Below are 16,289 nucleotides of genomic sequence, written 5' to 3'. Positions count from 1 at the left end.
TGACTTTATTGGTGATGCAATAAGAATGAATGTCAAGGCGATTCTGAGCAGGATCAGTAGCACAAGTGGGTGTCATGAAAGGAATCCAGTTTTGTCCTTTCAATTCCTGCTGGTCGTGATTAGGGACATGAGACAGTTCATTCTAAACTTGCTAGGAAGCAGGAAGCCATTTCTCTCCATTCTATATACCTCCATTCTGAGCAGTTCAGATCCAGTTCCCTTTGATTCAATGGGAATCATTCCATTGCCTCCAGTATGTTTCCTGTCAGGACTTTAAGTATGAAATTTTCCCTTTGGCAGGGGGATAGTATGATGGCTATGAACAATGTTAGTCCCATTTTAAACTTTGAAACTCGGTTTTAGCAGGGACGTAAGCCATTACAGATTTTAAAAAATTCCAAATTCAAAACTACACATGAATAAAAATGAAATAGCCTCAGTTTGTGTGGCCTTAAATCATGACCGATTAAGGGAATGACACCCGAGACCTTGGCCTCCATTTTGTGTAAAGTGACTGTATGACTCAGTGCAGAGGCGTCTAATCCCCACAACAGTTTATTAATGTTCTAAGAACACGACCCTTTTCATGTGTGAAACACCAGCGAGTGTTTGTGAGGGGCTTTGAAATCTTGAGTTCTGAGGACACTGAAGAACTTCCAGCCTTAACACCCTTACTCTGTCTGTTTGATAGGCCTAGAAAAAGAGGCACATTGAGGTGAAGGTCACACACGGGGGTCAGTTGCAGAAACATAAATACAACCCAATACTTCTGACTCCTCCTAGCACAGGCTGAGTTCTAGGTTGATCCCTGTTACGCTGTGTTACAAGACAAGGTTAGTAACGTGTCTGGTTACAAAATGGTTGCATCCTTGGATCTAAACATCAACAATAAAAAACGAGCTAATGTTGTGATCCAGTTGAACTGTAGCTTCTTTATACCTGAGGCTAATGCTTCTCCTAAGGAATTACAGGTCTGTCAATTTTCCAAGAGCGCAGTAGCATTGTAAATAGAAAGTTGGAATTAAAGCTTAAAAAACTTGTTTTAAGTCATAGCGCCCACGGCAATGAAGTCACCAAGTGCACTGTGTGCGCTTTTTTTTCTCTCCTTGGAATCACATCTCTTTATAGGGTCACAGTAACCCAATGGTAATGAATTCCTCCAAGTTTGTGAAACGAAGTACAGGGTAGGTTATCACTGTAACATGGCCTTCTTTATACATGAGGATAATAAAGGTCCAAAGGAATTACAAGTGTGCACATTTCAAGCTTGTTCATGTGCAGTGTAGGAATCAAAATCTCAATATACAATTCAAGCTGGGACAAATTTTGGTACAAGACAATTTATTTCTGCTCAAGTGTAAATACCCACCACTGAGACAACAACTACAAATAAAGGGAGTTAACGTGCATTGCAAGACTCTCGGTGGTTGATCGTTGTTCAGACTTAGAAGAGAAGATGTTTTACCCAAAAGTTCCCACCAAAATCATCAAAACAAAATTAAACATATTCCAGAATGAGCCTCTCTCAGAGTTACTCTCAGGTTAGTGATGTATCTGGAAGCATCCAGTAGGGTTCAGGAGATGCAGGTTAGTGTTTGGTATGAGTGGTCCCAACTAATGGGGTTTATTTCTGACTCTGCCAATTGCTCCCTGCCTCATCTTCACCTGAATGTGCCTCACTTTACCTCCCTTTACCTCTGTAGAAAGCAGGTATAATTGTAAATTTCAGGGTGGATTCCCTGTGGCTTTCTCTGATCTCAGCATTTCAGAGTGCTTCACAAACACTCATTAAGTTTTATACTACCAAAGATATGAATTGCTAAAGTAGTAATAACATTTTACTGGGATTAAATGTTCCCACACTGAAGATTAGATTCATTTTAAAAATGCATGTCAAGGTCTTAGATGTCACTCCAGTGCTCAGTTCATATTCTTATATATTTTGAAGTTTAAGGGTAGATACTGAACCAGTGTAAAAAGGAGCAGTTCCATCAACTTTAAAATGAAGGAATGCACTTTATCTAGCCTATCTTAGGGTACGTCTACACTAAGGGATTATTCCGAATTTACATAAACCGGTTTAGTAAAACAGATTGTATAAAATCGAGTGCACGAGGCCACACTAAGCACATTAAATCGGTGGTGTGTGTCCACGGTCCGAGGCTAGCGTCGATTTCTGGAGCGTTGCACTGTGGGTAGCTATTGCATAGCTATCCCATAGTTCCCGCAGTCTCTCCCGCCCCTTGGAATTCTGGGTTGAGATCCCAGTGCCTGATGAGGCAAAAATCATTGTCGCGGGTGGTTCTGGGTAAATGTCGTCAGTCATTTCTTTCTCCGGGGAAGCAATGGCAGACAATCATTTCGTGCCCTTTTTGCCTGGATTGCCCTGGCAGACGCCATATCATGGCAACCATGGAGCCTGTTTTGCCTCTTGTCACTGTCACCGTATGTGTACTAGATGCCACTGACAGAGGCGATTCAGCAGCACTACACAGCAGGATTCATTTGCTTTTGCATGATAGCAGAGATGGTTATCAGCCATACTGTACCATCTACCATGCCATTGTAAATTGGCAATGAGATGACAGTTACCAGTCCTTTTGTGCTGCACCATCTGCTGCTGTCATAGGTGCCCCTGGCTGAGATCGGCCGGGAGCGCAAAAGACAAAAATGGTAATGACTCCCCGAGTCAATCCCTCCTTTATGGTATCTAAAAATAGAATCAGTCCTGCCTAGAATATGGGGCAAGTGTACTAGAGAGCCAGTGTATCAGAGAACCAGAGAGCACAACCGCTCCGTGTCAGATCCTGCAGAAATGATGAGCTGTATGCCATTCACAGGGGGTGCCCTTGCAACAACCCCACCTGTTGATTCCCTCCTCCCCCAGCCTTTCTGGGCTACCATCGCAGTGTCCCCCCATTTGTGTGATGAAGTAATAAAGAATGCAGGAATAAGAAACAGTGACTTGTTAGTGAGATATGAGGGGAAGGCAGCCTCCAGCTGCTATGATAGTCCAGACAGGACATTAAGCAGTGTGCGGGAGAGGAGCCCAGCATCCCGCTGCTATGATAGTCCAGGCAGAACAGAATCTTTTCTTTACACATGAAGGGCGGGGACTGATGGAGTTCAGCCCCCTGTTGCTATGATGAAGACGGTTACCAGTCATACTGCACCATCAACCAGGAATAATCAGGAGTTTTTTACCCAGGCACCCCCAGCAGACCTCACCGGAGGCCAGCCAGGAGCACTCATGGGCTGATGATGACAGATACCAGTCCTTTTGCACTGCACCATCTGCCACAAGGCTGATGATGATGATGGATATCAGCCATATTGTACCATCAGCCACCCATGGGGTGGGGGGGAGGATGCTGCCATTGACTGCTGCAGCATCGCATCTATCAGCAGCATTCAGTAAACATAGGGTAACATTTAAAAGAGTCAAGAGAGGATTTCTTTCCCTTTTACTTCTGGGGGTGGGTGAGGGGGGTAAATTGACGAGCTATGCCCTGAACCACCGCGGACAATGTGTTTGACACTACAGCCATTTGGAGCTCAGCCAAGAATGCAAATGCTTTTCGGAGACTGCAGGAACTGTGGGATAGCTTGAGTCCTCAGTCCCCCCTCCCTCCCTCCATGAGCGTCCATTTGATTCTTTGGCTTTCCGTTACGTTTGTCACGCAGCAGCGTGTTGAGTTCCTGCTGTGCCCTCTGTCTGGAGATTTATTTAAAATGCTTTGGAATTTCGTCTTCTGTAATGGAGCTCTGATAGAACAGATTTGCCTGCCCATACAGCGATCACATCCGTACGGTCCATGCTGGAGCTCTTTTTGGATTTGCATTTCGGACTGCATCGCCATCCGTGCTGATCGGAGCTCCACGCTGGGCAAACAGGAAATTATATTCAAAAGTTCGCGGGGCTTTTCCTGTCTACCTGGCCACTGCATCCGAGTTCTGATTGCTGTCCAGAGCGGTCAGTGGTGCACTGTGGGATACCGCCCGGAGGCCAATACCGTCGATTTGCGGCCACACTAACCCTAATCCGATATGGCAATACCGATATTAGCGCTACTCCTCTCATTGGGGAGGAGTACAGAAACCGGTTTAAAGAGCCCTTTATATCGATATAAAGGGCCTCTTAGTGTGGATGGGTGTGGCGTTAAATTGGTTTAACGCTCCTAAAACCAGTTTAAATGCGTAGTGTAGACCAGGCCTTAGAGTGTCTCTCTCTGTGCATACTCAGCACCTCTACCCCCTGGTGCTCAGATCCAACATACAGTGAAACCAATGGGAAACATCAGGTACTGCATCTCCACCCATGAGCAGCCAAGACAACTGGGTCTTGTGAGAGACTTCAGCAAATAAAGCAAAGGAAGAAGCACCACACTGACAGTTAAGGATTCCTTCTTCAGCGATCAGACAGTTGTGGGATGAGACTGGATTAATTGGAAGTCTGACCAACCTAGTGCATCCTGCAAGAACCGTCTCTCACACAAAGCTTTTCAGCCACACTTAGAATGATTTTTAAATTGGAAAATACACCCCCACCAGGATTTCATCTAACCTGAGCAGCATTAAATTCTTTCCCTCAGTTGTAAGGCACAGAATGCCATTGAAGTCTGGGGAACTCTACTGATGTCCACTGGTTCGGTATCTGCCTCTTGAGCTTTGTAAAGGAATGTTTGCTAAAGAAATGTAAATTCAAAGCTTTATTTAATGAAAATCAAACAGCCCCAAATTCGGAGCCTGGGAATCATCCACTGACTATTGGCATGACAGCAGAAACCTTAACATGGATTTTTAACGTTCATTTAATCCAGCGTTTCTCTAATGAGGTCACCAGTGGATTTTTTTACAGATATGTCAGCCTCAAAAAACAAGGAGCCTGGGACCCTGAAGTCAGCTGGTGAGTTTCCAACCCACCCTCCGCAGGACAGGCTCTCAGTGAAGCGCTCTGGGAGAAAGGGACAGAGAAACAGGTTTGTCAAAGGCCACCAAAAAAATTGTTCTGAGATCCCCTGAATCCTAATCCATAATTTTGGAGCATCTAAGCCCACAAAATAAATCTGCTCTTAAAATAATAGAATCCTCTGCACACACACAACTTTAATGAGCCTGCAATGTTTTGAAGTCCTTTAATCTGAGGGAGCCTCTGATCATTGAGCATAATATCACTATGAGATCTGGTTTATGTGGAGGTGAACAAGCACACTGAGGTGAAGGTTACACAGGTTGCAACTCGCAGAGTCAGTAATAAAACCTAGTCATAGTGATTACTCATCCCCATGCTCATCACTGCTCCTGAACGGCATTGGACAGTTCCCAGTCAATGCTTCTGAATATCCCACTGCAGCATAAGTGAAGACAGTAGAATGATCCCAGGAATGTAGCTGGCCCATAATTGGTCCTTCAGGAACAAAGGATCTCTCAAATCCTCCAGAAGCCTAAAAAATTGTCTCAAAAAACTCAGGACTCAGGAGTCTTCTAATCCCTTTAATTTATTCTACTCTGTAAACTAGAGAACCCTATTCAAGTCGCTCTCTCCATAACCATTGAGATAATGTGCTAGTGATCCTTTTAATTTAGCACTGAATCTTGCACAGACACTCTGTGATTCTTAACCATGGGAAGGGTTTGGGGTTTTTTCAGTTTTTTTCTCTTATTGAGTTGCAGGCGTTGGTTTCTTCATGGTTTATAAGTTAAGGCCTGGATTTTCAGAGCAAGACATGTACAGTATTTGACACACTAGAGTCTGTTGATTTTAGTTAGAACTTGGGCATTCAAATCCCTTAGGGATCTCCAAAAAATCTCACCCTCAATTTTTATTTAGGGTTTAGGAAGAAATTCCCTAAGTTTCCTCCATAAAGGGTTAATTAATTCTTTTTCTGCTTTCTTCTGAAGCAGCCGGTGAGTGATACTCATTGAGACAATGCACTGCATTAGATGGGCCACTTGTCTCTTCTAGCATGGGAATTGCGACATTCTCATTTTCAGAAGTGAATCTAGGTGCAGATCCTCATCTGGTTTAATTTAGTGTAGCTGCAGTGAAGCCAGTGGATCAGAGCAGATTTACACCAGGGGAGGAGCTGAGGGTTTGTGTTTTGTTTTGATTTAAAAACCCATTTTTCTTTATTCATCAGCAAGTGTTGGCGACTCGCTGAGATTTACAAACCAAAGCATCGTCTTGTGATACTGGACTGAACTCATGTGTCTGTTAGATGTCAGGGGACTGTTGGCCACTTACTAAAGCTCAGTGGGTTTTTTTCTTGGCTCTCTCCAAGTATCAAAAGAAACTTGAAGGGCCAATGAGAAATCAGGCTCCTGAGTTCCCAGGGCCACTGGCGAAAGCCCAACACTGCAGGTCAGCCTGATTGACAGGGCAGACAGGCAAATGAGGGAGTCAGGAATGTGGGGTTCCATCCTCCGTGTGAGCTGGAGCTGCCTGAGCCAGCGGGAGGCCGAGCTAAGGGGAAAGCAGCAGCCAGAGCTGATCTGGAGGCAGAGCTGCAGCCATGCTGAGGCAGAGTGGAGCTGGGGCTGGGGCTGGGGCTGGAGCCGTCCGGAGCTGGGTACAGTGATCAGCTGGGGAGAGTGTGGGGGACCCTGGGCAGAGGGTCCAGCACAAGGAGATGCCTCTAGCCAAGATGGGGATCAGAACCCCGACATGGGGCCTGATGCTGGGAAGAAGGGTCCTGCCACCTAGAGCCTGAGGGCGTGTGGGAACTGCCAGAGCAAGTGTCCAACCTGCAGCATCCCTGCAGCACAGCCAGGGACTGGCCAGGAGGAACAGACTGTGAACTGCCCTTACACTCCAGAGACGGCTGTTCATGGTGTCCCTCAGCCCCCAGGGTGGGGTAACTTGTTCCTTTAACCTTTCCCATTTTTCCTTATTTATTTATTAGTAGCTGTTTAATAAATAGTTTTTGCTTTAACTCTATGCAGTGATCACTGGGTCAGTGAAGGATCTGGTGTGAAGAGAGCACCCCGGTGTGGGAACACCCTACCCCTGTCCTAAGTGTCCATGACAATACTGCGGGTCAAGTCCTCCAGGAATCCTGGGCCCAGCCTTGTCGGGGTTATAAGGTCTCTGCCACACAGGAGAGTGGAAGGGGAGCCCTCGAGGTCACAGCCTCTGGGTAAAGGCAGTGGGAGGAAGGACTCAGATTCTTGGCTAGCCAATTCCACTGGGGGAGTATATCAGCCAGGAATGTTCCCCATGATAGTGGGACCATCCCTCACTCACATAGAGGTTACATCCTGGCCAAGCATTATTAGTGCTTATTATTATTATTAGCTTTATTAATGCTATCCCAGCCATGTTCTGTGGGATATTTTTTTCAATGGACTGGAAATCCCAAGTATTAATGATAGAAATTGTATATATTTATGCTTCTTAGACCCAAGACATATTTAGGACAAAGAGAGTAACAAGGATTCAAAAGAACTCGTTAGGTCCCTCTTTCTTTCTTCACAAACGTCTGGAGTGACATTCTACAACGCATACTCAACAGCTGCAACAAGACAGACGTAAGGCAGTGCCCTGACTCTTCAGTGCTGATTCAACCCCCACCAGCTGGCATGACCTTCCCAGGAGCAATTCTCAGCTCTATCCCTCAGGAAAGCAGAGTGGAATCCTCAGGTGCAGCTGACATTGGAGGTGCAGATAGGGGCACGTGCTGATAGGGGCACATGCTGATAGAGGCTTATAAAGTTATGGAGAATTATACTGTAACACGTGTCCCAGTGGTTATGGGAGATTATACAGTTATGGAGGCCAATACATTTAGGACAGGCTCCATGGTCACAGGGGCCCATATGATTGCTGGGGAAATCAAGGTTAGGGGGGATTGTGATGGGTCATCGGGACCTAAATGGAAACAGTAGACCATGTTACACCCAGCAGGCATATCCATGGGAAGAGGAAGAAGTAGGAAATGAGCAGCAAGTTACAGATTCACGTCTGAGCTCATAGGCCTGGCTTTGAGAAGTGTAGAGTCCACCGAACTCTGTGTGAAATAACGAGAGAGCTGCATTTCATCAGCCCCTCTGCAAACATTCCCATGTTTCCCATGTTACCCTTGATCGGTTTTGTCTAATGCCTTCCTGGTTGTGGGTTTCCTCTATTATCACCCCAGTGGGCCTGATTCTCAACTACGCAATGGGTATTACATCGCACTCTAAAGAGCAAATGAAACAGGGGCCATAAGGTGGATGTTACCTACATCTACCCTGACTTGAGTGACTCTTTCCCATGCCAGAGCACTGTCAAAAGGATTTAGTGTCAATGAGAATTCAGCTAGGTGATCTCCTATCCATGGATATGAACCGTTTCTTTCTGCCTTTTAACTTTCTAACAGCAGCTGTATAACGGAGAAGCTAGTTGAACTTCTGCTTTTACTGTGTTTTGTTTTAGTTGAAACTGACCAGAGTGAAACAAGTAATTTAAAATGGTTGCAGACAGACTTGATTGTCAAACTCTACATCTGCAATAAAAAAGTAAGAGAACTGTGTGAGAAATACAGCACTTTGGAGCTGGGGATTGGTTATGTCCCTTCATGAAACCATGAAAATGTAGTCTTGCTACTCTCCTTTCTTTTCTTTTCTTATTATTTTTTTTGTAATGTTTTTGACTCCACTTTATTCTACCTCACACTCCTGGTCTTCTGGTTTAATTTCTCTTCCATTCATTATCTCTTTATATCACCAAGGACTTCCACATCTCTTGGCCAAAAGTGTCCTCCAGGTTTGGATACCCACAATGTGATACACAAGTCAGGAAATCTTGTGCCTATTATCAAAAAATGTTGAGCATGAACAGCTCCAGTTTGCTTCAATGGGAGTTTTGAATCCTCAGTACTTTTCAAAAATGAGCCTGTAGCCTCTCTTATCAGGCACCTAAAATCAATGGCTTCTTTGGAAAGAGGTTGGCGTAGCTGCTTCCACAAGCAAGATGATTGGAATAGTTGTTGATTTAGTCCATCCCCCGTTCTGTTATGTCTTCAGTCTTCCATGAGATGCTCTCACTGGAATTCAATGGATCAGAGTTCCCAGGCCTTCAAAAGAAAAGAAAAGAAAAGAAAAGAAAAGAAAAAAGAACTAAATAGATACTTAGAGAGGAACCATGGCGATATTCGGGCATTTGTTCTCAATGAAGCTTGTGATCTGGCAGTGAAAGGCTCATTGCTTAATGGCAAGAAGTTTATTCCTCTGCAGTTTAGGTCTTTAATGCTGCAGCTTTAAATTCGTTATTGCTCCTGGTGTATCTCAAAGGGAAAGGAGGAGTTGACACATGTCACACACACACAGAATGGTGCTTGCAGAACTCTGGAGCAAATGGAGACAGATGCTTAGGCACCGACTCTGTGGTTGGTTCCAGACTGGAGCACTCATGCGGAAAAATTAGTGGGTGCTCAGCACCCACCGGCAGCCAAGCTCTCCTCCCCGCCCCCTCTCACCTCCGCCTCCTCCCCTGAGTGCGCGGTGTCCCCACTCCTCTGCCTACCTCCCAGTGCTTGCTGTCACCAAACAGCTGTTTGGCGGCGTAGCAAGCTCTGGGAGTAAGGGGGAAGGAATGGAAACGTGGCGCAATCAGGTGAGGAGGCGGGGAAGAGGCGGGGCCGGGATTTGAGGAAGGAATCGGAATGGCACAGGGAGGAGGTGGAGTTTGGGTGGGGACTTTGGGGAAGGGATTGGAATAGGAGCAGGGCAGAGCTTGGTGGGAGCGCAGCAGGGGTGGAGTAGCAGCGGGGCAGTGGGGGGTCGAGCACCCACCAGCATGAGTAGAAGTCGGCGCCTATGCTGAGATGGACTTACTGCATTTCTTCAAGTTTGGCAAGGGTATATACTCTTGTGCTTCAGGGTATCATCCGATACTGGAGACAGATGTGATTGAGAGGGGACAGAGGAAAAGTTCCTCTATGGGCAGGTGATCCCAGAACAACTGTGTTCTGCTGGGTTTCTTGCATCTCCCTGTGAAGCATCTGCTACTGACCGCTGTGGGAGAGGGGCCTGATCGTCTGTAGCAATGTTCTTCCATTCCAAGGAGGGGTCCATGGGCATGGTCTGATATTGAAGCCTAGAGCTGTCTTGCGTTTACACAAACCCATAGCCAGAGGGCTAAATCTTCTGTCCCCACCTGAATATTGTATCATGTCCTTAAGGAGGCAGGATGGTCTGGATACATTTTTACTTTTGTGTTGTCAAATCAAAAATTACATTACAGGAAAATGTTCATCTTCTGGGAACTGAGAGCGACAAAAACGTTGAAAAAAAATGAAGTGGGAAATGTAATCTTTGTATCTGCAGTTCCTGCAATATCCAATCACGGTACATCCAGGGGATTTTATACAAGACTGGTAATATGGACTGCAGTGAGTTACAGTTACCTCTAAAACCAAGCGATTCTTGTATGGAATGAATGCTCTGGGCATGAATCTCATATCACACAATCTTCATATCACACATGAGATACCTGACTCCTGCAGATGACATTGGAATAGTGTAATTTGTCTATATGGGAAGAATGGACTCAGTCAAGTGTGTTGGCAACATGCTTGCGAAATCAACTTTTGGTCATGTCATTTGACCAAGAAGTGGACATTGCTGCTGACTAGGAGATACACACACGAGGGCAAAGAATGAGAAGATTAATTTAACTGAGCTTTATTGGTGCAATGAAATCCAAAATCTCAGTATAAAGCTGAACTATTTCTGCCCCATTGCCCTAGATTTTGTCAACTCATCTCCAGCATTGCAAAGTTGATGCAAAGGTGGTGTCAAATATAGGCACTAACTTTTCTTTTTGCCAGTGGGTTCTTTTGAACAGGAGCGGGGGGCAATTTTGGGAGTAGGCTATTTTTAAGCATATTTATACATTTCTTTCATATTCTAATTATTGAATATGTGTCTATCACTGGAATCTTTACTATTTTAATAATGATTACATTGTTATGAACTACATAATTACATTCTAATGAATTGCAGTATATTAAAATCATTGCAATCACCTACAAGCTTTCTTCACTAACATCTCAATGTAAAGACATTCCGTCTCACTGTAGTTTAAAGGATGAAACTGTCAGCAATCTTATTTACATCTAGTTCCCGGGTATGATCTTGATGCACGTTAAGGACAGCTACTTACTCTGCATCTGTCCCATTGGTGACTGGAGATAATTTGTAAGTCTTCTAAAGCTGGTGAATGAGCGTTCCGCACTTCAGGATGATACAGGCACGGTGAGAATGATTTCTATAAATTTGCACTACTCTGGAAGCACTGCAAATGACTCCAAGATCTCTTTTTTGATGAGTAACAGATAATTTTAGACCCCATCATTTTGTGGGTACAGTTGGGATTATATTTTGCCATGTGCATTACTTTGCATTTAACATTGAATGTCATCTGCCATTTCGTTACCAAGTCACCCAGTTTTGTGAGAGTTCTCGGCAGTCAGCTTTGGATTTAACTATCTTGAGTAATTTTGTATCATCTGAAAATTATGCCACCTCACTAGTTACCCTTTTTTCTAGATCATTTATGAATGTGTTTCTCCTTGTAAAGCCCCACGGAGTACAGCACTTTTTACTTCTCTCCATTGCTAAAATGGACCATTTATTCCAACCTTTGGTTTCCTGTCTTTTCACTGGATTGCCTGGCAGTGCTTTCAGAATCATCTAATGATCCTTTATTTAATTTAAGGGCAAACCTTTTATTATCTTAAGCACCCTGCCTCTGTTTATAAAGAAACTCCCTGCCCCAGTGGCAGAAGCTGAGAGCAGGACAGAACTTATCACAGTCCACACTCAATCTCTGTCTAGGGCTAGGGCCAGCGATGTGATCAGACTCCTGGTACAAAATATGGTTGGGAGGGGACGGGAAGGGGGGCCAGTAACCACTATGGGTCAGGTCCACTTTTTATGTGGGCCCATGAGAATCCACCCTCAGTCTTGGCCAGAAGCAGGAGCAGGGTCAGAGTAAGAACCACGCAGGCAGCTGTGGGGAAACTTGGCCCCTCCATGTGCCATGGGTTGCAGGTGCGGGAGCCAGGGATACAGGCTGGGGTCTGCTCTCAAACTCCCAACTTCGGCAGATGGGAGGGCCAGGTTCCCCGTCCTGGCTCCAGCTTCGGTTTGGCCGGGGGGGCAGGGCCTTGGGGGAAGAGGAGGGGCAGGAGTGGGCCCATGGAAGGGATGGGGCCTCGTGGTCCACCCACTATTAGGAAGAATCCATCTCCCTTGGCCTACACTTAACATTGCATGAAGTATGTGATCTGGTGGCCACAACTCTTTTCCTTTTGAAAACCTGGGTCGCTGTCCTGCAGAAACTCCAAAGACTCTTAATGCAAACGGCATGATTGATCTTCTTGAAACTAAAGGGAAAATGTACATTAACAGAAAATCTGTCTCTAAGTCTTTGCAGGAAAAGACTCTATCTACCAAGGGCTCCCAAAATTACAACTGGAGAAGTGCCCGATGCTGCCGGCTCCACAAGGAGGAATTTTGTCCAACACGATTTTTAAGCAAGCAGGGAGGAACAAGGAGAACCAGAAGACCGATATTATGATGCAGCAGAGTTTTTAATGCAAATGAAATAGGCAGTACACAGTTACAAGAAGAAATACTACAGAGCAGAAAGAAGATATTTCCAGTGTTTCAAGAACAGTTGCAACCGATCACACGCCTCAGTGGGTCACATTTCAGACAAGATGTTCTGGTTGCTTTGTTGCAGCTGCAGAGGTTGACAAACAAGTCCCCTTTGTAACCATTGTAATTTCTTTGTTTACCCCAGTCGGTTGAAAATGACCCAAAACAAAATAAAAGCAGAGGACTACGCAGCTTCTCCATTAGACATCTGCCCACAGCTAACATCAAAGTGAGGCACTAAAGGTACATACTGATGGAAAGGATAGAACATATAGATCCTAATTCTCCTTTTCCCCTTCTAAAGGGACTTAAGTGATAATAAACGTAAATGACTATCTTAAGACCCCTGTTTCCTTCACACTGCAGGGTCAGTGTAAACAGCCTGCGTGTGATTCAGAATGAGTCTATATGTGAAAAAGAGAATCAGCACACGGGTGGGAAAGCATTAGCAGAAAGAGTCACAAAGCGTAACATTAGAAAGGAAGCATGGCTATCAGCCCAAGGTGCTGAGCACACAAAGCTCCCACTGAGGTCAGCTGGAGCCCTGTTTGCCCAGCACTTCTGAAAGCCATGCCCAAAAGATCAGCCATGAATCTATATCTTGCTGTTCATTTCCTGGTTCTTCCTTCTTCCACGGATATTCCTGCTGGGTTTAGCATGGCCCACAATATCCACCAAGATACCTACGGCCATATCCCCCATATCCCCATAATCCCCCGTAACCATAAATGCCTGGGTAACCGCAATGTCCCCCATAGCCCAATAATCCCCCATAACCATAAAGACCCGGGTAACCGCAGTATCCTCCATGGCCCAATAATCCCCTATAACCATAAAGACCCGGGTAACCGCAGTATCCTCCATCTCCCAATAATCCCCCATAACCATAAAGGCCCCCGTATCCACCTAATCTCCCTAAACCATACAATCCTCCATAATGGCCTCCATAGCCATACAATCCCCCCAAACCGAATGAGCCTCCAAAACCAGCTCCGACCACAGGTGCTCCAACAGCTGCCACTTTGCTCTGCTGAGGGAAATTGCTGAGAATTGGTCCAGGGAGGGTCACGACAACCGGTGAGGGTCTGATCACCACTTCGGAGTCAGGGCACTGCCTAACGCACGGCTCGTTGAAGCTCCCAGTGACTGGACTGGGTCGGGCCACCCCACATTCTGGATAGCACAGGCTGGAGAAAGTCATCTTTCTGGGATGGAGGTAAACCTGAAATACACAACAGAGACTACAGTAAAGAGTGTTGGTGGAAGAAAGGCTTCAAAGCTCAGTTACAATTGTAGTGAGGTCTACATGGGACCCAAGAGATAGAGGAGGATTGGACTTCGTCTCTACATGTGTGTCCATGTATTTGTTCCTATTTTCTCTTTCTATGCCTCTTCTCCAATCGCAGTAAACTTCCCTCCCAACTGGCCCCTTTGAACCCCTCGCTATGACTTTGTCTGAAAAACAGCGACTGGAAAAAGTGTAATTATTTCTATGCTGGACACATGGGATTCTGGGTCCATTTTAAACATTTCTCAAAGAGAATGCGGCTGGAATCACGGTAATCACATCCTTTCCTTTGAGGATTTAACCTCTGCATGCAAATCAGTTCAGTTTGGTATCACAGTGTGACTCTTTGGTTTTCCAAACCGTGGGAGTCACCATTACTTGCTGACACAAGAAACAGAAACTTTTCTTTTCTCCAAACAAACCACAACCGACAAACTCCTCAGGTGGGGTAAAATGGGTTCAGGTCCACTGACTTCCATGGAGTGATACTAAATTACATCATTTGAGGAGAGGCACCTTCAATGGGTATTTCTCCTGAGAAGAACATAGGAATTCCTAGACTGGGTCACACCACTTGTCAGTTTAATACAGTCTCGTGTCTCCAATAGTAAGGACCTACAGCTGCTTCAGAGTAAAGTAGAAGAACACAAAATGGGCCCTTTCTGGACTAACCTGAGAAAATTTCTTCCGAATCCCGCTAAGTGAAATATGGCTACAGTACTTTCTAAAGTTACTGAAAAGATTTAAATGCCCTAATTCTTTTTCCAGTTATTAGGAAATATGTTTCCCAATTGCACAATTTGCTCTTAAAGTCCCACTTTTAGCTTCAGATCATGATTCCACCATCTCCTGCAACTGAATAATGACACAAGATACTTATGGAAGAACACCCTGATCACTGATAAAAATCACAGTGAGTACATGCAAGATTCCACCATAAATGAAAAGAGGCCCTACTGTGATATCTCTGGGGTTAGAAAGAGATTGAGTTGAATTGGACTTACCCAGTTCACCGAGGAGATGAAATCCGGAGAAGTGTTTAGAAGAGCTCTGAGTTGTGACCACTTATATACAGTTGGTAAGACTTCCTGGAGGATCTGCAATGCCATTTTGGGAGGAGGTCCTAATTAGTTACATTGTTTTTTCAGCGTTGGTGATTATTTGGCTAATCGCAACCTCAGAGGGCGTGACATGCATGTTGCACTCTTCAGTTGTCTTTCATCTTAAAATTGTTAAGGCCAACTGCATTTCTTGTGTCATTCCACTGACTTTATTGGTGCTGCAATGAGAAAGGTGATTCTGAGCAGCATCAATAACAAAAGTGGGTGTCATGAAAGGAATCCAGTTTGGTCCTTTCAATTCATGCTAGTAGTGATTCGGGGCATGGGGCAGTTCATTCTAAACATGCTAGGAAGCAGGGAACCATTTTTATCCATTCTCACCACCTCCATTCCCAACAGGTCAAATCCAATCCCTTTTGAAATCAATGGGAATCATTCAATTTCCTCCAGTATGTTTCCTGTCAGGCCTTTAAGTCTGAAATTCACCCTTTGGCACGGGGACAGTACAGTGTCTATGAACAATGTTAGTCCCATCTTAAACTTTCAAACTGGGTCTTAGCAGGGACTTAAGTGGAGCATGGGCCTTTGTGATGGTCCTCTGCCCAGGGGTGAATCTTACCCTATAATGAGTAAAACATTGGACCGTCACTTGGGTCACCAATTCTGTCTCAAAGGGCTACCTAGAGCAGATTTGCTCATGGGTCAAGGGGAGGGATGGCAGAGAGGGAAAGGAAGCAGTGCTCTTTTACAGAAAGATTTTGAGTTAAGTCTTGGAACCTCTGCACTACCAGAAACCATCTCTCCATCCTTGAACAGCCAAGGAACTGAGGTCTTGTAAGACAATGCAGCTGAGTGAGCCCAGCAAGAAACCCAGGAGAGAGGAAAATGACACATCTTGGTGAAGGAGGAGATGGCTGTGGGATGAGATTCGACATAAAGTCTGATCAGCCAAAGGGCATTGTAGTAAGATGAGGCCCTGAAACATGAACCCTTATCAGAGGCCCGATATGAGGCCTGAGGCCTAAACTAAAATAATGGTCAAGACTTGGGTAACATAAAGCAAAGTGAAGCTGTGAGCCAGAGGCAGGCCCTGCTCACAGAAGCTGGCAAGAAAAGGGCTGAGGCTGCAAAAAGAGACATACCTAAAGGTACTGGACACCAGATATCAGAACATTTGCATACTTGCACATTCCATACAGATAACAAGGAACAAGCTGACCGATCCTAAAGACAGGGTCAAAAGGGTTATATGATGGCTAGAGTTGTTTTGTTTGAACCAACATGTACAAGGTGAGAGG

The 16,289-nt window shown here is 45.1% G+C and overlaps 1 protein-coding gene across 2 annotated transcripts; it reads right to left on the bottom strand.

Annotated features, from left to right (window-relative positions):
- Positions 1-12,700: 12,700 nt before the first annotated feature.
- Positions 12,701-15,406, bottom strand: LOC123366171 (claw keratin-like). 2 transcript variants are annotated; one of them, XM_045009365.1, is made up of 3 exons: positions 14,935-15,406; positions 13,483-13,864; positions 12,701-13,374 (listed from the first exon to the last, which is right to left on the bottom strand). In XM_045009365.1, the coding sequence occupies exons 1-3, from the start codon at positions 15,037-15,039 to the stop codon at positions 13,295-13,297; spliced, it is 567 nt and encodes a 188-aa protein (XP_044865300.1). In that variant the 5' UTR covers positions 15,040-15,406; the 3' UTR covers positions 12,701-13,294. The 2 variants fall into 2 exon arrangements, with proteins under 2 accessions (XP_044865300.1, XP_044865291.1); XM_045009356.1 differs by having other exon boundaries at positions 12,701-13,864.
- Positions 15,407-16,289: the final 883 nt, after the last annotated feature.

The sequence above is a fragment of the Mauremys mutica genome, chromosome 1, assembly GCF_020497125.1.
Source record: "Mauremys mutica isolate MM-2020 ecotype Southern chromosome 1, ASM2049712v1, whole genome shotgun sequence".
Taxonomy (NCBI): Eukaryota; Metazoa; Chordata; order Testudines; family Geoemydidae; genus Mauremys; species Mauremys mutica.
Note: the sequence above shows the minus strand (reverse complement) of the source record. Positions and strands in the feature narration are given on the sequence as shown.

Coding starts and splice junctions, on each gene's coding strand:
- LOC123366171 (XM_045009356.1), bottom strand. CDS start 15,039: ATGGCATTGCAGATCCTCCAGGAAGTCTTACCAACTGTATATAAGTGG. Junction 13,865..14,934: donor TCATCTCCTCGGTGAACTGG/GTAAGTCCAATT, acceptor TGTGTATTTCAG/GTTTACCTCCATCCCAGAAA.